Genomic DNA, 27,950 nt, shown 5'->3' with positions numbered 1-27,950 from the left:
ATCTCTAAAATAGAATGAATCGGGTCAGACGGGTCACGAATTAATCCCACCGATTTGCAGCCTTGGTCAACCGTCCCTTGGGGTACAAGTACAGCGATGCCTACTGTCAGATCTGGGGAAACAAAAAAACAGACGCGATATAATGGTGGTTATCGGATCCAATCGACCGCCGGGCAAATCTTTGTCTCCTTTTAGATTCGCCGGATCTCTCGGCCGCCGGAGTTAGGGTTAGGTTGGACGGGGGGTGTTAGGAGAGATGAAGATGGTAAAGTCGCAGGTGTGGCAGCCTTGCAAAAAGAAGAGGTCTTGACCCATGGAGAGGTGGGGAGGACGAGAAGGAGAAAGATTTGGTTTGTCGAAGGACTTTAGGGTTGGAATCCAGGGGACAAAGATGAGCACGGTGGGAAGAACGAGGGTGGGGAAGTACGAGCTTGGGAGAACGCTCGGGGAGGGGACGTTCGCCAAGGTGAAGTTCGCGCGGAACGTGGAGACGGGGGAGAGCGTCGCCATCAAGATCCTTGACAAGGAGAAAATCCTCCGCCACAAGATGATCGGCCAGGTTCGGCCTCTTTGCCGAAAAAAAAACCTCGACTTTTCTCTTTATATTTGGATTTCTGTTTTAGATTTTGAAAGGATGGGAGGATTTAGCTTATGCTTGGTTATGATTCTTTTATTACTATAAAGTCAAGATAAAAACCAAATCTTTTTTCCTCTCCTGATGCTCTGTTTTATAGGTTTGTCATGTATTGATTTAATTTTTTTCGTTAATCCTTTTCATGATTAGTGTCTCGCTTTAGTTCTCTTGTATGCTTTGTTATGTTAAATTTGTTGGCCTTGGTTATTTTACGATTGGACTTTAGTTATATTATATACCGACTTAAAAATGATAGAAAAGATTACGTGATTAATATCATTTGTTTTCATTTTTTTTCGTGACGTAAGATCTTTGTTTTCTTTTCTTAGGCAATCAAGCTTCTGAAATCAATTAGGCTGTCAAGCTTTGATAATAATCGATCTGGTGTTTGTCCTGAAGAGGCTATTTCTCGAAAAAAGATTTTGTAGTTTCAAAAGAGAAAGATAATTATTTTAGAATGGCCATTCACTAAAGCTTTCTGGACAATAATTTGTTTTTAAATTGTTTTTTTATTTGTTTTTTCTTCGTTGTTCTATTTGGAAAATATATTACGTGGTGATCATCTGTTTGTTATCTGCATACACTTTTTACTTTTTACTTTTAATCAGTAAGAACAGCCGGAATAGAAAATTACTTATTAGTTATACATATTTCATTTTTTTCTAGGGATTCTCTTTGCTATATAATTCTTTCTTTGCTTTTTCTTTCTCTTACCTGGTCATATATTGTCAGCTTTCTCACGAACAATATTTATGTTTGTCAGTACAGTATCCCGTTGAAAATTGAGGGATGAAAGCTTCCCAAGGATTAATTTTGAGTTAGATCAGTTCTTTTTCTTGCATAGTTTCATTAAATTGAGGTACAAATCTTGTAAGTGCTGTATTCTTGCAGTACTCTGTATTTGACATCTGATAGATGGGTTAAAGAAAAAGAACAACAAGAGACACACTTTCCAATTCTACTTTCCAGTCTCTCCTGTTTGTGTTATTTATAAGTCTGTTCATTTATACTTAAGCTGTATCTGTTATGATATTTCAGAAAGTACAATCTAACCTTGTTCTTGAAAGACCCATTACTTTTATGTATGGATCTCTTTTTAAAGTGTCCAAGTTCTTGTGGATGAGTTACTAAGTAGCCATTCAGTCATAGAGATTTTCTTCCATGTCTTACAGGTTAACAATATCTACTAATTTGTTTGTTATAGATAAAACGTGAGATCTCAACCATGAAGCTGATAAAACACCCAAATGTCATACGGATGTATGAGGTGAGTCTTAAATCTCATCTTCATTTGCACTTTCATAAAATTGTGTTGGCAGTTCTCTATCCACCAGGGCTCCAGCTAAAACTTTGGTGGACTGGATGCAGAAAATCCTTTAAATGCTGCCTGATATTCTAAAACTGGCTTGCTGAGAAAAAATTTACTTTGCTTATCTTTTATGTATAAAGTTTTTCAATCTCTTACATATTGTCAATCGTCTGTGGAGTATCTGTATCTGATATTTACCATTTTCTCTTGATGTTAAATATGTATCCTGGATTTTGTGTTATTTTGTTATATATAACAATATTGTGACTTGGGGCTTTAGTTTGCATCTTTCTTCATGACCACCTGTCTGTCATGTCATCAATAACCTGCTTTATAGCTGTTTAAGTGATCATTGCTTGTGTAGGTGATGGCCAGCAAGACAAAGATATACATAGTTTTGGAATTTGTAACTGGGGGAGAGCTCTTTGACAAAATTGTAAGATGTTCATTAGTATCACATTTGGTTACACTTTCTGGTGTCTGTGGTAGTTCTGATTGAGTTTTAATTTTTAATTTTTTGTTTTTTTGTTTTTCCTGGTGTTCTTGATACTGATGTTCCAGGGTTTTTGCTTTAGGCTTGTCATGGAAGATTGAAGGAGGATGGAGCCAGGAAGTATTTTCAACAGCTAATCAATGCTGTAGACTACTGTCATAGCAGAGGTGTCTTCCACAGAGACCTAAAGGTAAAAGATGATTTTCCCCCTCAATTTAGTAGGATTGCTGAATCTCATGATCGTTGCTCGTACTAACAAATACTTCACTGAGCATTCTAAATTGGTTTTGGTAAAACAGCCAGAGAATCTGCTGTTAGATTCAAAAGGGGTGCTCAAAGTCTCTGATTTTGGACTAAGTGCATTACCTCAGCAAATTCGTGTAAGTTAAAAATTCTTCATTCTAACCTCGTTTTGTCAGTATGGACAGATTCATTTTGTTTGAGATCATAATTTCCTTTTGTTTCTGTTTCCACTTTTTGTGTACTAGGAATTTCAAGTTTTTATATGATTTGTTTTGTTGTTAACTTCTCATATCTGTGCTAGGCATTTCTTGCTACATGATATAAATTTTATGATTGCCTTTGTATGTGATGCTTTTGTGCACTTGAAACATAACTTGAGCAAAGGATCAATTTCAGTAGATCTTTCATAAAAGAATTTAGACCAGTGAATATTAAACTCTCCTGAACCTTTCCACTGCAGGAGGATGGGTTGCTTCACACAACATGTGGGACTCCAAATTATGTTGCTCCTGAGGTATAATCCACACAAGGCTGAGATTTACAGACTTGTTAAATTCTTAACTATTTTTGCCCATTTTTTTGGTTCATTATTTCTTTTCTGATATTGGATTGACCTTCCTTAGGTGATTAATAACAAAGGTTATGATGGGGCCAAGGCAGATCTTTGGTCATGTGGAGTCATCCTTTTTGTCTTAATGGCAGGTCACTTGCCTTTCGAAGACCCCAATCTTATGTCTTTATATAAGAAGGTGAGCTTTTGATACAGATGTTCTATTGATATGATGTTTAACTAATTATGCTTTGCACTAGTCTATCACTGTTTGAAGAAAGTTCATTGCTGACTTGTTTGGAGCGTCGATGCAGATCTTTAAAGCAGAATTCACATGTCCTTCTTGGTTCTCTACAAGTGCAAAGAAACTTATCAAGAGGATTTTGGATCCCAATCCCCTGACTGTAAGTCATGTTGCTCCAAGACCATGTTGACCTTTCGAGGTTTTGATACCTAGGCATGGATTACTTCTCATTGGAAATGGCACACACAAGAAACCTGTTATGTCAACTTATTCAATTTCATCTGCCTGATACAATGTGGGCTTTTTGCAGCGCATTACAATTGCTGAAGTCATTGAAAATGAATGGTTTAAAAAAGGATATCAACCACCAATTTTTGAAGCACCAGATGTTAATCTTGATGATGTGGATGCAATTTTCAGTGGATCTGGGGTAAGTTTTGGTCATATTCCTCTGATATTGATATTCCTGAAATGTGTAAGATTGCATTTTCTGCTTTCTGTTCTTCTTTGTGCAGGACTCTGCAAATCTTGTTGTTGAGAGACGAGAAGCAGCGCCAGCCTTAATGAATGCTTTTGAGCTTATTTCGACATCTCAGGGTCTCAATCTTGGCACCCTTTTTGAGAAACAAATGGTAACTTGTCTTTTTGGTTGCTTGCATATTTTCTTATCCATTGATTCTAGTTTGCTTAATTTCCTACTCGAGAAACTATTTTTTCCCTCTGAACTCTCTGAGCATCTAACCCTGAACTTTGAAGTATACCTAGTTTATCATATAAAACAAGTGAGTAGAGGTTTTTGTTGTTTTATTTTGTATTTGAGTGCATTTGTGTGTTGCATCATGTTAAATTCTTAGTAGTTATAATTGTGCATCATTCCTACAGGCTACCCTGCTTGATACTATCTGCTCCGTGGATTTTGTTGTTCATTTAGTTATAAATTTGTAGCCTTTGCAGAGCAATATCCAACAAAATGACCCATATGCTTGTTAATACAGGGGACTGAATTTTTTCTAATTAAGCATTGGCAAGTTGTTGGGACCTCCATAACCTCCACCTCTCTCTCTAATCTGTGACTTACTGTAAGAATGTTGAACAGGGCACTGTTAAACGTGAAACGAGGTTTGCATCAAGACTTCCTGCGGATGAGATACTTTCAAAAATTGAACAAGCAGCCACGCCTCTGGGATTCAATGTAGAGAAACAAAATTACAAGGTCTGCTTTCCACAGTCGTAGGCCCAATTTAACTTCCAGTTTGGAAGGAATTACCTTCTTAGTTAAAACTCACATCAAGTTAAAACCATATATTATATGTGAATCAGTACTTTGTTGGCTTTTATGCTAGTTGAGTCAATGAATTCGTTGATAGCATATTCGCTGTTTACAACTTTTTTCTTACATTTTTCCACTCAATACTATTTGGACTCAACCCTCATTGGTTCTATATAATTATAAATGCAATTTTCATGTATACCAGTTAAAGCTCAAAGGGGAGAAAACTGGAAGGAAAGGTCATTTAGCCATTGCCACAGAGGTACAGATCTTTGATCATTTGTTTATGTGTTGTTTGGGCTGGGGGTTGAATCTGCTGGTCAGTAAGAATACAAGTTTTCACTAGTTGCAGATGCCATTCAATAAATATTTAGATGTAAAACAGCCTTAGATGCATGCAAATCCGTTAATGCTGCCAGCATGTATCTTGACATGCCTGGTGTGCATCTTGAGGTGCTAAAGGCCTCAACGAACATTTTGTGGAAATACATTACTACTCTTACTGTCCAGTGGAGTCAACCTATGTAATAATTCTTTTTATTCATTCATTTTTGATGATGCTATGCAAAACAAAACTGGAAATTCTTCTTCCTTTTTCTTCTGAAGGTTTTCGAAGTAGCGCCTTCATTATACATGGTGGAGCTTCGTAAGTCCAAGGGCGACACCCTTGAATTTCACAAGGTAGGTGGAAGAACTGTACTAGCCAGGTTTTTATTGTGTCCAGGTTTTTTTGAGATATCGTCTAATCTACTTCGGCGACATTTTTATTTTTTGTCCAGGTTTACAATAGCCTCTCAACAGGCCTAAAAGATATTGTCTGGAAGCCACAAGAAGAAGTCAATGGAACTAATGAAAATTAGATTTTCAATTTTAATAATATAAATACTGTGAGTGAAATACTTATATATATTCTCATGGCCATGAAATGTCGATTGGACATTGGTCTGTATGATGTTGGTAGGTGCAACATTTCCGTGTTAGTATTGACAAGTCTATTACTGTGACCATTCAGAAATTGTAGGGGATGCTGGAGGCCTATATATATGATGAATGATTTATGCTTTTATAGCATCTCTATTTTGTTTAAGTTCATTATGCTATTGAAATGAGCAATAAAAGAAAAGGCAGCAATCGGATGTAAAGAAATATAACAGGTGGAAAATTCAACTAGACCGGGCACTCATTCTCATAAAGCCTTTCTAATGTTCTGGTTTTCTGACTTCAAAACTCTACTATCCAACAACCGCAGCCACAGCACGTTATGTTGATGGCTTTTGTTATCAACTCTCGCAGTGCATCTGCTGTTGTGTCAGGTTGCCTTCTGGATTGTGAGGAACTTAAATGTGCATTTTTCACTATTTATTCATTAAATATTCAAATTCATTGATGTTATATGTTACAATGACTCTGGCTTCTGACTATGTTGATCTCTCTCCAAGGCATGTTCTCCCATGCACCATGTGTCATTATTTTGAATTCTTTTCCATCTTTGCTGGGATTTTGCAAACTTATCTTCCCCCTAGGCAGAGCAGTCTCAAACAACGGGCATAATCATGGTCAAACAACTGCTCATATTATATTTTCAGCAGTCCTCAAGACATCAACATTTGTAAGAGAAAGTGAAGCAAAGTGTATAGCACCGTGGCTGAAATATTTCATGCAAAAGCATGTCATCTGATATCGTTTCCTTCTCACATAATATTTTGCGGCGACAGAGCCAAAATGTTTAGCATTATTTTGGTATGGTTTTTCATGACAACGATGAGAATAGCCCCAGTGATCTGCCATATGAAAGCAGCTCATCAGACGTGCATCTATCTATTATCTGTTATTTAAATTGGTAAATTAGATTTTATCATTTTGGTTGTGGTCCAGAGTCACATTCCGTGCCTAGATGGGATAGCACCTGCTATATGTAACAGGTGAACAATTTCGTTATATGAGGAACTGTTGTCAAATCATGAAAGGATAGGGTATGCTAAACTCACCTAAGAGGGGATCATTGCAATTCTTGAACTAAGATGGTATCTCATGCTATTATGGTTTGAGTGAGGAAAACAATGTTGTATAGTTTGGGTTTTGTATTAGTTCGGGCACAAGGCCATATCAAGTCTAGTGTCAGCATCTTGTCCATAAGCAAGACCAGTCAAAATTTTAAATTGAAGCCTTGTCCAAAGGATTTTGATAGTCATTCTTGCTCCTAAGAATATAAATCAGGGTTACCTTGAACCTGCATGGTTGAAAACCTTATATTCAACTGTTTCATATATGGCAAAGTTTTGGAGGGAAACAAATTACTTGGAACCCTGTTGAGAATATGGTTTTGATGTAGTCAAACATAGTCCTTGGTCTTGCAATTTAGTTCATAGTTAAAAAAATGTTAGGATCTTTAAGGTAAAGCTATTGCATATATTCATTCCAACTGTAGTCTTATCTCAACTTTTCTCTCTTTCTTTTGTACAATATGTAATTTATCTAATCATTTTATTTCTTTATTTTCATAGCAATATATTAGTTTAAATCTTTTGATCTTTGGTGGCTTTGTGGAACATGGAGGTGAGCAAAGAAGTGATATTGCTGATGACACTATTCATATGCTTTAAATATTGACTTTAATTTTTAAAATTGATATAAATTTATACATAAAATAAAAAACAATATTTATTATACAAATATTAGACTAATAAATAAAGACTCTGTTTGACATTTGGCTTTTGTTAAAATGGCTAATTGTAGCTCTAACAAAAAATTATTTAAAAAAAATCATATTCATGATCGCATTAGGTTGATAATTACTAATTTTATTATAGTGATAGGATTGGGGAGAAGGAAGATTTTCTTCAATTTGCTCAACTCGAATATCTCAAAAAAATAATAAAAAAAGATGGAAGATTTGCGAAAGTAGGGCTTAGATCCTTTTTTTTTTTTCATTGATGATAAAAAAAAGGTGCACAACCCTTTATTTGTAATAGTGAGGTTCGTCCTTGCACAATTCTGATCGGATTCCTCTTTCTAATTTTAATAGAATTTTTTTTCTAAAATAGACATTACTAGTAGAAATAAACTTGAAAAAACTAAAATTTTTCAGAAGGTAGATCTCAACTTTTACATCAACTTTTTCTTTTGTTGCTCCACTTGATTCTTTTAGGATGGAGAGATATGCTAGGTCAAGGTTTTATCCAAAATTTTTTTTTGGTTTGACTGGCCCATTTTAAACCCCAAATAATGAAATTTGGGCTTGATCTATAGGGACGCTGCTCTATAAAAGGCATGGCGCCATAGTATAGATCTCAAAAAAACTAACCATTTTTTTAAAAAAAAAGGTCATCTCATGCAATCGTCGTATGACCAAGTTGTGGCCTTCCGAAGTTTGGTCCGCAACTCGGCTTCCTAATATGACAGATCTTGCTCTTGTACCTTGTTCAAGCTAGTTATCTAACTTTTCTGCATCGACAATCCCATCATATAAAGGGATCTCGATTCAAGCTTTAACTTTTAAGGGTTGAAAAGAGAGACTATGCATAGGTTGCTCATCCTCCTTGCTGGATTGTGGATCTTCATCTTCATACGTAGAAGACAACTGGCAACAAGAGTTGCTGGTGTTTGTGCTGAAGATATCGCCAATCTAGAGATGATCTCAATGAGTTGGGCAATCTTTTTCTTTAGTTGTGTGAGATGTCCCTTCATTTCATCATCCATCAAGAAAAAACTAATCGCTATACTCGCATTTATTTTTCAATGTACTTGAAGCACGAATAGCCCTTCTCTTGTTTGTTTATATTGCTCACACATCTAGACCCTGAACTAAGGCCCTCATAGATGTAGAGGACCAATGGTTTGATATAAACTTGATTTGATTAGAGAGAAGAAAGATTTTTCTCAACTTGCTCAACTCGAGTCTCTCAAAAAAAAAAGATGGAAGAATTGCAAAAGTCGAAATTAAGTCCCTTTTTCTTTCATTGATCATAAAAAGAATGAGGTACATAGCTTCTATTTATAATGGTGAGATCCACTCTTGCACAATTCAGGTCAGATTCTTCTTCCTAATTCTAATAGGACTCTTTTTTTTCTAAAATAAATATCATTAGTAGAAATAAACTTGAAGAAGCTAAAATTCTCAGAATGTGGAGCTCGACTTCTAGAACTCCTCCTAGATGGCGTACTTGACCTAAATGCCTGTGTGCCATCGAACATGGTGGATTTGGTCCTCAAACGCCTTCCACTTGTGATGTGGTTGGTTCTGAGGCTCCTGCCGCTCTCGAGCCTCCTGGAGGATTTGCTAGGTGGTGATCTAAATAGGAGTCAAATTCTTATTTTTCATGCGGGTCGAATAGGGGAGATTTACCTCCATGTCAAGCTTCATTAAGAACCCTAGGTTTAGGTACGCATGCTTTCCTAATGCCATTCTGCTTTCGTCAATCTCTCTCCCTCTCTCTTATCTCTTATCTCTACTCAATGAAGGAGGTAGAGAAGATTATGAATTGGGTCATGGGTGGCAGCGAAGGAGGTGTAGAGGATGCGGAAAAGAGGGCACGAGAAGAGAGAGTAGGGGGGTTTTGGAATTAAGTGGGATATAGGATATTAGAGCCTAGAATTTTGGATGCAGAGAACTTCCGACGATGGTAAAAAACACAAGAAAGAGACATGCTTCCGGTTAATAATCCTAGCTATTCTTTTGTCAATCAACAGTCCAAAGAATGTGCTTGGATAGATAGAAAGGAACATTGTAGCAAAATCTTAAAACCTATGTTCCAGGATAAAATCTAGACCTGCTCAAGGGACAGGCCAAGCCATGTTCAGGCTGTTCTCCGCCCAATGTATCACTTAATTTAGTTAGGCCCGAGCTCAAACCGACTTGACTTTCGAGCCTACTTCCCAACATGACTCTTTTGAAGTAAGTCCTCAAAAGAGTTCTAACTTAATATAATTCGGCCAAAGGAATATTAATAGAGTGGAAGATGATGGTGATTGGTGAGGGATACACCGAGAATTTTCTATCAACTCCTGCACCCAAAAGAAAGCATTCCATGAGAGTAGTTACTATTGATAGTGAGAGAGACAATGATGACGATAATATTCCAAATGCCAAACTAAAGATGACAAGATTTGAGGCCATGGTATAAGAGATTAAACAATAATGTGATGCTATCCAAGAGGATGTAACCCCTTCTTCGAGGTGTTTGGTTCCACAGAGAATGCATGACAAGAGAAATCTGGAGGCAAAAGAAAGCTCTTCTAGAGACCTAGTAGCTCGATATCTAAAAACTTCTGATAAGAAGGACAAGACTTCAAGGAACAAGGTAACAGCATAACATAAACTAAGATACTCAAACACTGAAGATGTCCAAGAGAATGAATCATATGATGGTTATTAAATATCCACCAAGAAAGAGATGCCAAAAAATAGGAATATGAAGCAAATATATTAGCCTCACTTGGAAAAGACCTTGAGCTTTGCATGAAAATTGTTTGTGATATTTCTCAACAACAAACATCAAAAGAGAAGTCAATAAAGGAGACAATTCTATTGAACAACCGGCGGTTTAACATATTTGATGCAAAAAAGTATGAATTATGGTAGCCACTCGGACTCATGCACCATTTGTTTATATCTAATTTGGTAATATAGGCCGTAAATGCAAAATGCATTGATTATATGATTAAGTATTACCTTTTCTCTCTGTGCCTACACCATTATGATAGAGCACAAATATTGGTAGAAACCAACTACTACTCTCAAGAACTTGACTTTAAAATAATGTAGATGATTTCAAGCTTTGGACTTAGGTGTGTTCTGTCATATGATTCTACACATGCATTACCTTCTATCAAATGCATACATATACTAAAAACTTGAAATTTTAAATTTGGGTAGTAACTATAGTTAAAGTAAAATGTGATGAAACCCATATTTTTTCATATATATAAGGGTTACCTAAATAGCAACTATCCTATAGATAGAGTAGCTAAACCTTGCTCGATTAATGTAGTCCATTCAGGGAATGTAAAGTGTTACAAGGTAATATGCAAAATAAAAGGAGGAAGTCTGGGATCCACTAAGGAGAACAGTCGTGGTCCATGCAAAATATTAAGTAGTTTCATAGTTCTTCATTGATGCTGGAAATATCCTCCCCCTATGTATATGTGCCTAGTTACTAGTACAAAATGGATCGCTGCAAGCAAGCTAAAACTATTTTAATATGACTTGAACTATTATTTGATTGTGTTATCAAATTTCAAACTAGTTTTTTGGCCTCATCATGACTGGACTAAGAAAAATCTCATGAACAAAGACTAGTTTCAAAACTAAAGGGTTCAATGTTAGATGAATCAATATCTATTGATTGATGTTTTCCAAAATGGTAGTGGGCTCACGATTGAGAAATAGCTCCTAGGCTAGTATGTACCAAGGTGTGAAAAATTATTGTAAGATATCTTTAAACCTTTATTAACAGATGTACTAAATTTGTCAAAATATAGGAAGAAATTTAAAGACAGGAACTTATCTTTCTTATCCTTTCTTCTTTCTTTTTTTTTTTTAATTTTGATCCTGAGAAACAAACATAAATGGAGTGAGTATTCATTGCAACAATAGATAATTATATTTTAAGAGGGTAAGAGCTCTGTATATCGTTCCTCAAAATCACAAAAGTTAAAACTCATTTAATATGTTGCTATAGTTAGTGAAATTATCTTAAGTGTTTTAATGAGGCCTTATACTCCTTCACAGCTCGAAGGATCCTCTCCTCGGCCATGGCTGCCCAAGCTCTGCTGCCCGTAGCCCCTTCTCAAACTCGGCACCTTGGAGCTGAGCTGCCTCAAGTTGACCTTTCGTGGCCTCCAGCTTAAGCTCCACAATCTTGAATTTGGCCTCAGACTTGGCGCCTTCTTCCTAGCCTCGCGAAGCATCTACTTGAGCTCTAGAGAACGATGCCATAGGGTTCAACACCTCTCCTATATCAGGATAGTTAGGGCAGCATTCTGCAAACAGAAACCAAGTTAGTGACGAGATCGAACTAAGAAAAAAAAAATCAATGAGCACAACTTGGAAATTACTGTGAAGACCACCATGAAGGCCCCTCAAACAAGGCGCCCACTAAGTTGCTCTCCATCTTGCTCCTATCTCTAAGGAGGATAATACCTCGAGCTAATTTCAGTGCAACTCGGGTGTCAATCAACATAGAATTCAAGGACTTCATTGACCACCCAGGGTTGTGGATCTTGGAATCAGATGTCGTGGGTTGAGGAGGAGGCAAAACCTATGATGCAACGAGCTGAGGAGATGGCTAGATCTCTACCTCGAGCTGCGTCTTGGCCTACGGAGCTGTAGTTGTGCCCTGACCTACCTATGAAGTCGAGGTAGCTCGAGCTTTCTTGGCAAGCAAAGCTGACCTGTGCTTAGCTGCCTTCCGCTTGGCAGCAATAGCCTTCGTTAATAATGTCTTATCCAATCCCATGTCTATACAAAAAAAAATACAAGTTTGAAAGCTTGTCAATTATAGCTCGGATAATGAAAGATAATGAAGGTCACTACCCTAAGTCCTGGCCACACTCAGCCCTATGTTCATTAGAGTCTTAGATGAAAGCAACCTCGAAATGACATGGGGCCTACAATTCCTTCTGCTTGTCATTAGAGAGGCTTAGGATTTGATTTAAAGCTTTCTTTGAAACACCCGTGTTGAATCCCCAGAGTTGCTCGGACAAGACAAAGAAGAGGCTACCTTTCCAACTGTGGGCCGAAGAGGGACTACTTTTAAACAAACAACAACCCTTTAGAGCTCAGCAGTATCACCAGCCACACTTGAAAGGGTGCTCTTTCAAGATAAAAAAGAGTCTTGAAGAGCGGTGTGTTGGAGACCATGTAGAGCTAGGAAAGAAAGGAAATATATAATAATCCATCATGAGTTGGGGACTAACTAGGTGGGAACAATGCGAAACTAGTCCAGAAGAAGAATGATGAAAGAAAGCAAGGAGAACCATAGCCTAGCTTCAAAGATACTTCGTATAGATAGACCAAGGCAGTTGGCCCTCCCCTCAGCCTTGGTCAACCTAAGCGAGACGCAATAGGAAATGAAGCAACTTCTCTTAAACCTATCTAAGTCCTTTTGGTCCAAGACAGTCTCCTCAGTACCTAGGCCATAAGGGATCTCCTGCTAAGCCGCTTCCGAGCTATCAAAAGATTGACCCGATGAGGAACTTGAGTCACTCATCATGACTCCTACAACCAGGAACCAATAGAAAGCAAAGAAGAAGAAGGAGAAGGTGGGGGAGGAAGAGCCTGCCGGCCTAAATGATGCTCGGTTACTTCGAGCTAGGGATGCCTATTAGGAGTTGGAGAGCCTAAATCGAGCAACATGTGACCTAACTATAGGCTTGGAAACTCTCCAAATAAGGCAAAGTTGCTGAAGCCTGCCTCCTTATATAGAGCCCTAAACAACTCAGATCTAGGCATCTAATCGATTCCTTAGCCTAACGAGCTCCATGGGAAGGCAAAGCGATGTCGTGGAAATCCCGCTAGACTTTTAATGCTGCTTCTACAAGCTTCTTGATCGGACCAAATAGCTTGACCCAAGTCAAATTAGCTCACCAACTACTTCCTTCACCCAAGCCAAGGAAAGTAGCTCAAATTTAGAAGTGTGGGGCAAGTGATATAGCTTGGATTTGACATCCATCAGATCATAACTATCAGCTTGGCTAACCAAGAACCGGACGACAGATGGTTTGCATAATCAACGCCCTGGTGGATCTGTGAGCAGATAGCATGGGTGGTTATGCTTAGTGCAATCACAGGGGTACAAAAAGGATGTAGCAGCTCATTTGCAGATCTCGGGGCTAGATTGTAATATCCTCTTGCCCTCCTGTGTATCGTTCACATGCTTAATAATTCAAAGGGCCTAATCAAGTTGCCAAATATACCTCGCTCTTGGGGCACGTCATTATACCGATCCGATAAGGGTGCAAATGGGTCAGATCAAACTGGGTCATAAATAACCCTAACCTAACTCGATTCTTTATTCAGGTTGTAATATTGGGCCAGATCCAACCTAATAGAAGATTGGATTGGGTCGGGTTGGGTTGAGTCCACGACTAAAATTTCTACCCAACGGATTATTCGGGTCAGGTCGGGTCCATGTATAATCCGGCCCCAATCCAAAAAATTCGGGTTCGAATCGGGTCCTGGTCAGGTTTAGATTAGGATTGGGTTGGATTCCTATACTTGTCATTCTTTGTATTTAATTTTTTTTTGCAATGAGTGAAGACTACGACTATACAAGTGAAAGTGTCCAAGCATCAAGGATTGATACTATTACAAACTAACCTAATAATGATAGACTCAACCTTGTTAGCTGCAAGAAATTTTTTTTGTTCATATATATAATACTTGTTTTTGAGTAGAAAAAAATTGCATCTATGCTAATACTTTTTATTCAGCAGTGATATCTCTTGAATTTGTTAGAATACGTCTACTATTATTTTTCAAACATACTAATAGAAAAGCCTGTATAGGCCAAGATAAGGAATAAAGTTTTGATAATGAAATATGACAAAGTTCAACAGCTGCAAAGGACTCATCATGAATCTATCTTCTTCCACATGGCAAAATTATACTCTCTTTTGTCTTTATTAGTATGAACTTCCTTCTTAGGGGATCAATGTTCTTATTTAATATAACCAACCTAAGTCTTAATGTAAAATTCATACCATTCGAAAGTATACAAAAAGTCAGTCTCTTGCATTTCTTTCGTCCTCTAACATAAGAAGAAATTAGAGGAATAAAGAGTTAGAAACCCTTAAGCACTCGTACAAGCCCTAACGATGTACCAGATTCGGGTCTGGCCAGGTTGTAAGGTTGGAAATCCAAAATTACTTCAAAAATCAAACGGGTTGGGTTGAGTCGGGTCGGGTCGGGTCGGAATTTTGTAAATTCAGACCTGATTTGAAAAATAGAATGAATCCAATTTTACAACTCGATCCAGCTCCATAGATTCTTTAAATCGAGTCGAATTGAGTCTAAGCGAGACGGGTCGGATTGGGTCACGGGTCAATCCAGCCGTGCCTTACAATCCAATAATCGACGTCCCTGCCATCCAAAATCTATTAAATGAAACGAATGCATTTCCCCTTCGCGGGTCGTCGACGCCATGCTTGGACGGTTAAATTTGATTGGCAGACAAATGTCCATCTGTTTTACGGTGGAGATGGCGAAGAGGTGCGCGGGAGGATTCGATCAAACCGCTCCCGCATCTGTGGGCGGCGCGGTATAAAGTCACCTGAGGGGAGCGTGCCGAGGGATTCGCTTAGCTTTTCCCCAATTCCGAGAGAGAGAAAACGCGAGGGAGGGAGAGAGGGAGCGAGAGAGAGCGCGGGATGCGAGAGGAGGTGATAAGCTCGGGGACGGTGGATCCCTTCGTGCTCGCTAGGTCTTCTTCTCCTCCTCCGACTCCAGCCGCGAGGTAACACCAGCTTCTTTCTCTCGGTCTTCTTTCTCGGAGGCGTTGCTTTTTGAGGTGACTTTCTTGATTCTTGTGAAATTACTGTTTGATCTCTGCTGCTTCTGGCCTCAATCTCGGGACTCGGGCCCCAAGACGTGTTCCACGGCAGGGATCTCGGTTTTTGCCGTTTTCCTGCCCCAAAACCCTAGAAGTGAAGGTAGCTCGGTCATATGTAGCTGGTACCGAGTATTTCGTGTGTTTAGGTGTGATTGGTTTGACTTTTTTTGAAGAAATTTTAGGTGATGGATTGACAAGCCCTAGTTTGATTAACTTGAGCGAGGATGTGAGTGGCTTAATGGGAAGTGATTCAAAAGTTGCGGGATACTTGAGATATTAACTGCAAAAAGTTTGTTTTTCAGGTAGTTACTGTTAATTTTGATGGGGGAATCGGGGATTAAGCATGTAGGAGCTATGCTGGTGGCGTATAGGGCTTCTACGGTTTAATTGATGTTTAATCAGATACATTTTTTTTTTTATTGGAGATGTCATTACAATTTTACCGTGGACATTTTCTTTAATGGAAATGCCGGATTTAGAGCTTTCTTTATTTAGATTAAATGCATTTCTTATGAGTGCTCTTTCCACGGAATGAGGTTTCTAAAGTGATATATTTAGTGAAAGCATTGTTATAGCTAGAATCTGATATGTCGACTAATCAGTATTGATTTTCTTTGTGCAAGTAAGTTCTTTAAGACAGCTGCAAAAAATTTAGGTTACGCTGCAAAGAATTCGATTGCTAGTGGTTGACTAGACAGAGGTGGTTCCCTATAAAGTTACTGATGAGTTTAATGCCTTGTTATTTCATCTTGATATTTTTATGTTGAGGGGTTCCTTAAGTGGTCTGTTTCTCTGCTTGCTTTACTTTTTAGCTGATACTTCTTCCCTCTTTCTCTCTCTCTCTCTCTCTCTAAGTTGCATTCTCTTAATAAAATGTAGGTTTGAGTTTTCCCCATCTCTCTCTCTCAAAAGGAAAAAGGTAAATTTCATATCCTGCTATAATATACATTAGGTGATAAAAGTAGCTTGTAGGTCTTCTCTAACTTGTCAATGGTTCACCTATCGTATGAACTTGCAAAAGCGAGCATTTTATTTATGTTGCTGCATCAAAGTACCAGCTAGCTTGTGCCCATTCCATGGTCCCATTCCATGTGGCCTTTATTTGTAGAAATCTTGCTGCAGATTCCAAGCTAACGTAAGGCTAAACTAGCATGGTTGTCGGGAAGGCTTAAGATTTCCTATTTAACATAAACAGTCTGATGACATATAAAGTGAGGGATGGTATGCTATGAATAATATTGCCCCGCTGAAGCTTCTTCGACAATGCGGAGGAAGGTTCGAGAACTCATTTCATTAGGAGTTCTGGTTCTGTCATTTTTGCTCCATGTTTTAGATATTTAGTATAAAAAGAGGGGAAGCTTAAAAGAATGAAAATTTGAAGAAAAATAAAAGAAGCCATTATAAATTCTTGCACAAACTTTTTGGGCATCTTGTGTTTTATAGGTTTTTCTATTTGTTTAGTTTTGGTATTTGTAAGCTGAAAATGATGCTCTCTCTATATAAAAATCATAATGTATACTGTGTCTAAGTGAAAATCATAAAGTAAAATTGATCGCAAATTCATTGTGTCTGGCAATTGTGAATATTTAGATGCCTAGTGTATTGAAGTCTTTTTCTTCATCAATTTTCTTTGAACTTTTGAACATCTAGAACTTGGGCAGATCTTTCTGATATTTTTTAAGTGAAGCACTGAACACGTGTGTCTATAGAACATATTTTTCGTTTATGTATGAAGCAAGCTGTTATTCTTTTAGATGATGATGTCTTGTATTTGGTTGTTTACACTAATCTTTACAAAGTGCTGTATTAAGGGCCTCTCCCGAGGACTCAATCTGTCGAGGGGTTTCGATATGTTTTGGTTGGCTTTGGCCAAGAAAACTTGCCAACATCACTTGATATTCGACAAAGGGGGTTCTTGTGTATTGGCAAGCTGAAACCAATCTATTTTAGCTGAAACTTCAAACCACTTAGAACACACCAATAAAACAATTCTTATTTCTCTCCTGTCTATGCAATGTCCATAGCTCTAGAGTTCAATTTTCATTTGTTATCTGCATATTAACGAACCGTTACTCATCTGCGAATTGATTTAATGAAGTTAACTCAATATTTCTTTTGGAAAATCAGGGCTACTACTGTTGTATGTAGTAAGAGATGTTAAATTGTGTTTTCGATCTTTGAAGGAATGTTATCGTGCGCTCTTTTGGAGTTTATGTTCCCTTGATGACAAGGTTAATTTCTAAGAATAGGATGGCGAGATATTTGGATATGAAAGAATTAGCTTGAGAAGAAATTTAGACTTTATTTCCAGATCAGTACTCGGGATAAGTTTAAACAGAGAATTAGGAAAAAGAGTTGAAAGAGGGCTATTTTTAGGTTCATAAGATTAGTGGTCTAAGGGGTGGAGTTCATGAATGCTTCTTTCTGCTTATTGTCAGAATTGTATTCATACCATATTAGAAACTGTGGAATGTGGTATAGTTCATACTTTAGACCTAGTTTGGTTGGATATTTTAAGCTCTGATGTAACACTACTTATGGCTTGAAATGTGGGCGAGAAAGAAAAAAGTTTGAGGGACAATAAAGGGAAAGGTATTACTATAAATGTGGTAGTAGAAAAAAGGTGACAAGTGTAGCTTTCTTTAGACTCAAAATAATTGAAGTTTCTAGTGAAGCTAACCTGTCTGTTTATAGCAAAATTATGCTGAACAGTTAAACATCTACTTCAATCCCTTTAAACAATCTCTACATGGTAAAATTGAACTGTCAAAAACATCAGGTAATAGTTTCGATTTATAAGTGAGTTAAAGAAAAGTCTGTATGGGTGCCCCTTCTTAAAATTGAAACCAGTTTCTTGTTTGCTGTAAAAAACAAACAAAAGTACCCACCATTGAGCTTTTAGTCCCATTTTGAATCTGAACTGGTACTAATACAGCCAGGACCTAGATTAAAACCTCCATGTGGGGGAACCGCGAACCATGGTTCCAACGTTGGGAGCAAAATGATTTTTTGAGTTGGTTTAGTAATTATGGTCTAGTTCTCATCTTTTGTTGGTTGGGAGTGTGAGAATTCCTGAGTATTCATCTCTATTGCCCTTTGGACATGTTTCGTACTTATTGGTTGTATTGTGGAGTGGTTTCTTGGTTATAGAGTAGTTTATAAGGAGTAATGCAGATTGTAGAGCCAGGATGAAGCCATGTGAAGTAGAAGCTACAGATAAGGGATCGTAGGTCATTTACCACAATAATTTAGCAAACTAGAGCAATCCGTTTTCCATTAGGAATCAAATATGAAATAAGCTATTGATTCAGTATTAGTTTGTGTAAAAGCTGCGACTTCATTAGAAAGTATAATCTAGTCTAAAAAGGATATTTCTGGCATTTTCCAAATGAAAAATGTTGGATTAGAAGATTCACCTTAAAAATTTAATTGAATTTACTTTTTTTTTATCCTGCATAAATTCATATTAGAATGTATTATTCAAATTGCTCTCTGAGGGCACCGTATTAACCCAGGAGAGTTGTTTACTCATCCTTATGGATTCTAATTTAATATTAGGTTACTGAATTAAAGCTTTGACATGTTGACTGAAATGCAGTATTAATCAATCTAGCAGTCCACTACAATGAGATATTTTCTTGACTCATCTTAGCATACAAATTTGACTCTCTGACCTTTAACCAAAATATCTGATCTTTTGGTTGACCTGAAACTTGACTCCTTGAACGCTGACAAAAGGTGCAGTCGACTCAGGGAAGGATCTTTGTTCCCTATCAAGAGAGGAGTTGTTCAACATAAAATTGGTCCTCTAATGCTTGAGTGACAAATTGATAATGCCCAATTTTTTACAGGCTAGTTTGCTTCTTTTCTTTTTCCTTCCCTGTGATACAGGAAGGAAAACCATTATCATGCAATAAAGGGTACTAGTTTCTAGATGTACTTTATGTTTGGATTATATTCTGGATACATGACTTATCACACTATTCTTCTTGCTCACACAAAGCATGATACTTTTTATGCCTCAGCTCTGCTGGAGCATCCTCATCTGCTGCTCCAACCAATGTAGCCAGCATAGATTGGCAGGGTAGTGCACATGGTTCCAAAGCAGGTCCTTTGTCCTCTATTGGTCCCCAGCCCCTTCAGACTTCTTTGAGCACAAATGCTGGTGGCTCTGCTCTGGGCTGCTCACAACCTTCATGCAGACCATGGGAAAGGGGAGATCTACTTCGGCGTCTCTCCACATTTAATCCTTCAAATTGGTTTGCGAAACCAAAGGTTAGTGCCAATATTGGCCTGATTTTTCAAGTATGCTTTAAATTGATTACATAATCTGTAATTTCCTTCGCGAGTTTCCTTTTCTTAATCCATGCATTGATAAGCACTATTTTGATGTGAATTATGTATTTCTTAATATTTTTATATTAGATAGTGTCAAACTGATAAATACTTGCTTGCAATGATGCCTGGACACTACTATGAGGAACAAGTTTTCTGATATATGATTATGTATGTGTACATGCTTGATTATGCGGTTTGTATGCAAATAAAGATGTATGCATTGGTATTGAAATGGAAACATATCTTCTGAACCAATGGTAGACCTTTTTTTATATACGCACTCATGTATACACATGCATGCGCACTTTTGTCTTCAAATATGATATGTTTGCACATGTCAGCATCTTCAGCTACAGTTTGTGCAACCAGATCCATATTTTGTGTATATTCATGTCAGTATTCTTGTTTTAAGTATGTTCACTTTCCCTGTTTTTCTGTATTTGAAGGCCTTAATGTGTAAAACTTGCAGGCAGCCAGCTCATTGGCTTGTGCCCGAAGAGGTTGGATGAACACTGATATGGACAGAATTGAATGTGAATCATGTGGTGCACAGCTCACGTTTACTACAGTAGCATCCTGGACACCGTCTGAAGGTATGATTGTACCATGATGCTAAATCTGTATCATAATTTCCCCAGCTGCATTTACCAGGCTGTGAAGGATATCTCTGGTTTTCATTTACTGATCTAAGTTTCTGATCGCAAAGTTGTACTTTGACTAATTTATGAATCAAGAATTTTTAAGGCAGAACAGCTTGTTCAATATTATTGAATAGATATTTAGGATGCAATTTGCTGTCTAATATTGTTGATGCCTTATCACTTCATAATAGGTCACGTTTAGGACTGACCTCTGCATTCTTGCTCTATTTTAGCATAAAGTTAATCATTTTTCCTCCTTCCTTCCTTGCCAACCATTTCAGGCAGCCTTGCCAACTTACTAGTGCTGTCTTGTTATGTTATTTATAGTCGATCATGCTGGCGGAGCATTTGCAGAACAGCTTGATGCAGGCCACAAAGTTACATGTCCTTGGAGAGGAAATTGCTGTGCTGACAGCTTGGTGCAGTTCCCTCCAAGTCCTCCGTCGGCACTTATTGGGGGTTATAAAGATCGGTGTGATGGGCTTTTGCAATTTCATTCCCTTCCTGTAATAGCTTCATCTGCAATTGAGACTATGAAGCTCACAAGGAGCAATCAAATTGATCGTCTTCTATCACAACCACATACATTTTTATCTGGGGAATCAGGCTGTAAAGCAGATAGCACACCAGGGTTAGAAATATCTCGAGATGATGCCTTTTGTAGCCATTCTCATGTATGCTGTTCTATCATTTCTTGATGTTTTGCAAGTTGCTATTATCACTCATTACTTCATTGCTTGATCTAGACTTGCAGCCTTTTACTTGTTTCAATTTACTTCACTTTCATTTATTTTTGACTAGGCGCAGAAGCTTATAAGCTTATGTGGGTGGGAGCCTAGATGGCTTCCAAATGTTCAAGACTTTGAAGAGAATTCAGCTCAGTCTGCTAGAAAAGCGTGCCCAGTTGGCCCAGCTGAAGATGAACTTCGTCATTGTCACTTTCCTCGACTTAATAAGAATGCATTCTCTGTCTCGGCAAAGAAGGATGCTGGAAAGAAGTTGAAGTCTGCTAAAGAATCTTGGCGCAACATGAGGTCTCCATTACTAGATTGCAGCTTATGTGGGGCTACTGTCAGAATCTGGGATTTCTGCACTGTGCTTCGTCCTGCACGTTTTGGCCCTAATGCTGATACTGATCCGGGCAAAAAATTGGCATTGACACGTGGAGTTAGTGCAGCCAGTGCAATCAATGGATGGGTTGCTGCTGAGGAAATGGAGAAGGGACAGATAGAGGGTCGTGATGAAGCAGCAACAACTGATGAGGGGAAATCACTATCAAATGCTGGTGTGGATTTGAACCTCACAATGGCCGGAGGGTTACCATCCATTCAGTCTGGCATTCCGGCAACATCTGAACATTTTGATAACGGCGGAATGGGGAGAGATCTAATGATTGGCCAGCCTACTGGAAGTGAAGTTGGTGACCGTGCAGCTTCATATGAGTCACGGGGTCCGAGCACTAGGAAACGCTGCCTGGAGGAAGGCGGAAGCACAGTTGACAGACCCCAGGACAGGAATCAACAGGTTGACAGCATAGAAGGGACTGTTATTGACCGTGATGGTGACGAAGTTGATGATGGCACACAGGATTCAGATGGCCCCACTAAACGTGCTCGTGGATTTGATATCTTTAAATCTTACCATCCATCATGCAGGATAGATTCTTCTGGTGCGGGTCCTAGTCGTAATTTATGCTTTGATATAGATATAGATGTCAATAGAGTTGATTCCTTTAAAGAAGGGAGTGATGTAGCTGTTGGCCTCCCATCCACAAGAGATTCTGCTCGGGCATCCTCTGTTATTGCAATGGATACGATTTATCATAGTCCTGAGGAAGATTCTATGGAAAGTGTTGAGAATTATCCAGGAGATGCTGATGTTGTTCAATTTCCCTCTCCAAGCATGCAGAGGAACCTTGACATGAATGATGCATTGGATTTAAATTACAGTAATCAAGCACAACAAAGCACTTGTGTACAACCTGCTGCTGGAAGTATTGCCAGAGAAATGGGAGGCAGCAGTACAAATGAGGGGGAAGAAATTCTAAATGCAGAAACAGTCACAGCTTATGCTAGGGATAGGTTTAGTTTAGGAATTAGTGGAGGGAGTGTTGGTATGGGTGCGAGCCATGAAGCTGAAATCCATGGAGCTGATGTTTCTGTGCATAGAGCAGATAGTGTTGTTGGTGATGCAGAACCGATCACCGAAATCACCGGGAATCTGGGGCAGACTGGGGAATCAGCTCCAGGACCTGGACTAATGGATGAGTTTGTTCCAGAAGAAGCTGGTAGAGAGGATCCTGTTGGTGATATTCAAGAAATGATGTTTCGATCGGTGGGAAGAGCTGATAGTGGTTCAAAAACTTATGGTTCAACCAAAGCTGATTCTGTTGAAAGTGGGGAGAAGATTAGCCATACCTTGGGTCAGGATAGCAGTGCTCGTCCTTCACTTTCTTGTAATGCAATAATATATTCCAGTTATGAAGCATCCAAAGAGGAGGTGACTCAGACTGGCAAGGCATCTGCCGCTGATGATTTTGCACTCCTAGGATCAGGTATCTTCGTCTGCTAGATTTTTCTCCATAAACATTTTGAACTTTCTTAAACTATCTTGCAGGGATATTTTTAACATGTGTACTTAGATGGATATGTGCATAATATTTACTTGGATTGATGTCTTAAGCAAGTTCCAGATGTTCAACTTGGATCAATATCATAAGCAAGTTCCAGCATGTGGATATCGGGATAAACACATACATGTAGGTGCACATTTAGAAGGGGAAGAAAACATTTGAGATTTAACAAGAATTCAAAGAGGTTTTGAAGGACAGTTTGTAAAATTAAGATCAATTAGGGATAAATATGGAATATTGGAGTTGCTAAGCAATTGGGCTCTATTCTTTTACAGTAATATGCCATTAGAATGTTTTCCTTCAAATAATGTTTTGCTTAAAAAACTAATGGCAATTTCTTTTAGTATAATGACATTCTAATGGGCTCGGTTTCCTCTTTTTGATATAATTAGATATGGTCAAATCTCCACAATTCCTTGATTGTTTATCCTAGTTTGTATTCATGGTTTGCCGTACCAGCCCGAATCGGATGATATGGGGCATACCGTACCGTATCGGTACTCGGTACGGGTGGCACACCGACACTCGGTATGCCGAAATGTCTCGGGCTGGTACGGAGCATACCGTACTATATCAGTACTTGGTACGGGTGGCGCACCAACACTCGGTATGCCGAAATGATCTCGTACCATACTATACTAACACAGTGCTATTGTGGCATCGGTACGGGGTCCGGTATCGAAATGGCAAATCTTGTTTGTGTTAATTGGATTTATCACTTTTAACCATCATTAAATGTGCATGATTGGCCTATTGTCTCTGAACCATATCATGTATATATTTGATGTTTATTTTCTTTTTCCCTTCTGCGCGGAGAGGGCTATACTGGTCATTTGATTAATGTGTGCCACTATTGTCTTCATCTACTATTCTGCATTTGTAAATTCCTAAGAATTCACGAAGGACTTGGATTATATTTTAGTGTTATTATAATTGTATTACCACTTGGTGTTATCATAGTCTTAAACCTTAATCGCAAATGACTTGCCTTATCTCTCTTCTATTGTCATCTTCAATTCAAGCTTGATTTTCTAAGTCAAGGAATTGTTTCAGGTTATGTGACACTAAAACATCACTGTTTTTGTGTGACTCAGGAATTACCATAAGATTGACTATAAATGAGTTGTGGCTAATGCTAGAAGAACTCTCATGGATACTCTTGTTTAGCTTCAGAGAGTTTAAATCTCTATATCATATAAGAAATATCTACAAACTTTTATGTGTTTTATCAAGGCATTTATTAGATTTTTGTCTGGATAGTCTAAGTCAATTAAGGTGGTGCTTGCATGTGAAGTCATCTTGGGGCTTTCTATGATATCTACTTTTCACATCTTGCAAGAATGTGTGCGCCTTTTTAGGTAGATGCGCTGGTCCAATATTCATTGAAAGAGACAATAGGGGTTTTTTCTTGGTCCGTTGTCACCATTTTTATGCATGATAATTGACTTTCTCCTCTGATCATAGTGCTTGTAAATATTCTGCTATTCATTTTGTAGGAACAGCAAATGGAGAAAATGATTATGAAGCAGGAGCTGGAGAATTTGATCCGATTAAGCATCACAACAGATATTGCCCTTGGGTAAATGGAAATGTTGCAGCTGCTGGTTGTGAAAGTGACAGTGGTTCAAGTTCCAGCAGTACTCTAGCTCTTTGTGGTTGGCAGCTTACACTGGATGCCCTAGATACTTTTCAATCCCTTGGGCATGTTCCCAATCAAATGATGCAGTCCGAATCTGCAGCTTCTCTGTATAAGGTAAATTCTGGCTATCTGTTTAGCTGTTGTTCCCTGAAAGGCTTTATATTTTAATGATTTGTTTGTTTTGCAACGATTAGTTAAATTTTTTAAATTGAAACATGGTGGTTCTTTCATTTTTTTTTTTAATTTAGTTTGTAAAATGCATGCATGCAACAAACTTGGAGAACACCTTGCTTGCTTGTCAAGCTGATGGTAGGAAATGCTTGCTGTAACTTTTTTCCACTTTTACGCACCCAATTTAACGTGTCTGTTCATATTATATGATACATACTGCTGTTTCAAACATATCAATCTCCTGGTCCATGTCGGTCTCTCTTGGTTTGATATGAACTGATAAGGACCCTACTTACTTTTTTTGGCAGTTTGGGCTTATTTTGGCCTCCTTTTATGTGTATAATGTGCTTTTGGAGGCCTGATCTTAGGATCAAACATGTTGGTGATGCAAAATCATTGTTCTACATGAATAGAAGTGTGAAAATCATCTTCCTGTCCTTAATGAGGAGACATCACACTATTATTAGTTCATATGTCATTAATTCATGCATTTATCTACATTTTGGCAAAAATCTGATTTGTCGATTTTTATGTGTTGTTAATTTTATTAGAAACTACAAAGAAGGATCCATAACAGAAAAAATTAATTTAAAAGTGTATATGAATATCAAGAAGGAAAACAGCCATTTGAAGGAAAAAAAAATTATATTATCAAAAAGATTATTATATAATGTGTTATTTGTTCTGTTTTACTTTATTAACATGTGACAACTGAAGTTCATATGAATAAGATTTTTTCTTTTGGTATATTCATATTTGAATTATTCTTGTGTAGGTATCTTAAGTATGAAATTTTACTTATGTTCATCATTTTCTAGTCATACTGTTACAATTCAGTATTTTAAATATCTTAAATTTATTATTTGTTGTTAAGGCATAGCATGGTTTTGTTTCATGGTATATTACTTAAAATGTTGCTTGACACATGAAACGGCACCATGGAATGCCGTACCGGTCCGGTCCTAGACCGGTACCGGAACCACTAAAAAATCGGTATTTTTCGGTTTTTTAGCCGAACTGGCCGGTACGGGTGCGTACCGGCCGGTTCGGAGCCCGTACCGGCCGGTTCGGACCGGTACGATTTTTTTTTTTATAGAACCACAGCGCCTCGCGTTGTGGTTTTTGAAACCACCGCGTACCGGTCGGTACGGTACCGGTACCGGCCAGTACGTACCGGACCGGACCGGTACCGTACCGGTCCGGACCGCCACCGGTACGCCGACCGGTACCTGTACGGCGGACCTTGAACGGCACATTTATGTATGTGATGATTTATTATGCTTGGATCTCATGGAATTACTTTTAATATATTGTTTATTGCATAAAACAAAGTTTAATCCTGTTAGGAAGAAGTTAGAAGTGGTGTAGATTAAGAAAATAACCTTCAGGTAATGTACCCATGAATGCTTGGATCTCGTTGTATCAGTTGTCAGTTTGTGTTTCTTCATGTTGGCAATATCATCTTTTTGTTTCTGTTTTACTGTTATAGGTATCTGTAGCTTTTTCCAGGTAGTACTATTTCTATGAAGACAATCTAGTTGGAGTAGGGATTAATTTTACATTTTACTAAAGGAGAAGTAAGGATTGGAAACCACTATTCTGCATAAAATGTTCCTAGATTTGGGAAGGAGCAAAACGAAACAGATGTAGGTAGTAATATATTCAGTTTGCACCCAAGCGCACTGCCTCGGTATTAGGTATCATAAATGATTTATGTTGTACCTTTTGTCATGCTATAATCAGATGTTGACATAATTCATTCCATCATCTTTTTTTTTAAATTTTACGATATATTTTTGAAGAGCATTTGATAGTATCCAAATGATTTTTACTCATTTACTCTCCATGCGCATTTCCATGGGAACAGGATGATCATGTAACTCCTAGCCAGAAACTTTTGACGCGCCATTCCGCAACTAAAAGTCAGGGAAAGCACTGATTGAGACATAACTAAGTGCTAGGTATGTGTATATATTTTGATTTTCCTGCAAAATACATGATCAGCTCTTGCTTAGATTGATAAACAAATTAACTTTTTGGAAGATGTTCCCGTTTTCATTCTTACAAGTATCCTTTCATTATCCAGTTCTGGTCAGCTAAGTGACTAAAAACAGTTATCCTTATAGAACTTAGTTAACTGCAGTCATCCTGAGATGTAATTGGATATAATTTTCTGTATCCGAGTCTTAGATTCCTTGGTCAGAAACTTGTATTTTCAAACGTATTTTGCAATATCTTCAACATCTATTATTAATTGTATAATGGGCATCGGGCTGTGCAGTTTTCTGGGGTGAACCACATACCAGATACCATGCATAGGTTCACATATCGAAAAACACACACTACCAGTGTCATCCAAAATATGGACCCTCTGATCAGGTGCATGGTCTGTGTGGCTATTTAACGAGATCTTTGAGCATGCATTATGTGCACAGCTGTTAGGGAACTGACTGTATATGAGGAAGAAATGATGGGTTGAATTACTAACTGCTTATTGTCCAACCAGGTTTGTCAGCTGGGTATCTGCAAGAAGTAGAGGCAGAGCATGCAACCGAACGAAGAAGGGGAAGAAAGCACTGGCATTTGTTTTCTTCATCTTTATTTCTTTCTTATGTTGAGGGTCAAAGACATGATAAGATGCTTTTTAGTAGATAAACTGACTATATTGTGTATTCTTAATGAGACACTCCCTGTATCTTTCCAGGGCCATGAGTAACATACATGGGATTGTGCTCTGAACCAGTTCGTTCTAGAGGCCAAGGCCAACAGATATTCCTTATATATCCTAAGTTATCTTGTGGAGAAACTAATGCATGTCTCTTGTTGTTGCTCGATTCCAATTTCCTGAGTATGTGACCGATTTCTGCATTTCCGATGTTGCCATCCATGCGCATGCAGATGATTCTACTGGACGATCCCCATGTAAATTATTGGAGTTTTATCTTGAGGATCACCGGAGAATCTGCAGCGGAAGTTATGGGGATTGGTGTGTGTGTGTGTGTGTGTATATATATATATATTCATATATAAATTTTCCCTCGTCTTCAAGAAGGGTCATCAGGTGTTGTCCTCCTGAAAATAGCTGCTACTGTGTTAATCTGTGACATTTGTGTGATTATTTTAGATGCATGCTCATGCCACGAGGTGGCCTCTTATTCCAATGAAATCTTTAGAGCCACAATGAGAGCTTCAACAGGATGCCACGAGTGCCAAGTCAGAAGGGCCTAGATCCTCCT

General features: G+C 38.2%; 1 protein-coding gene across 1 annotated transcript; it reads left to right on the top strand.

The window, feature by feature from the left end:
- The first annotated feature begins 4 nt into the window (after nucleotides 1-4).
- On the top strand, nucleotides 5-27,552 carry LOC103710517. The gene is made up of 22 exons (XM_008796260.4): nucleotides 5-559; nucleotides 1,839-1,901; nucleotides 2,308-2,379; nucleotides 2,519-2,626; nucleotides 2,736-2,816; nucleotides 3,140-3,193; nucleotides 3,303-3,428; nucleotides 3,544-3,633; nucleotides 3,784-3,903; nucleotides 3,989-4,105; nucleotides 4,570-4,686; nucleotides 4,949-5,005; nucleotides 5,350-5,424; nucleotides 5,523-5,600; nucleotides 15,046-15,197; nucleotides 19,319-19,568; nucleotides 20,101-20,224; nucleotides 20,600-20,946; nucleotides 21,074-22,826; nucleotides 24,407-24,657; nucleotides 26,582-26,675; nucleotides 27,221-27,552. Exons 1-21 carry the CDS (start codon nucleotides 314-316, stop codon nucleotides 26,651-26,653), a joined length of 4,353 nt encoding a protein of 1,450 aa, XP_008794482.2. The 5' UTR covers nucleotides 5-313; the 3' UTR covers nucleotides 26,654-26,675; nucleotides 27,221-27,552.
- The last annotated feature ends 398 nt before the right edge of the window (nucleotides 27,553-27,950 follow it).

Source organism: Phoenix dactylifera, chromosome 11 (genome assembly GCF_009389715.1).
Source record: "Phoenix dactylifera cultivar Barhee BC4 chromosome 11, palm_55x_up_171113_PBpolish2nd_filt_p, whole genome shotgun sequence".
Taxonomy (NCBI): domain Eukaryota; kingdom Viridiplantae; phylum Streptophyta; class Magnoliopsida; order Arecales; family Arecaceae; genus Phoenix; species Phoenix dactylifera.
The sequence above is the reverse complement of the archived record's forward strand: the minus strand, read 5'-3'. Positions and strand labels throughout refer to the sequence as shown.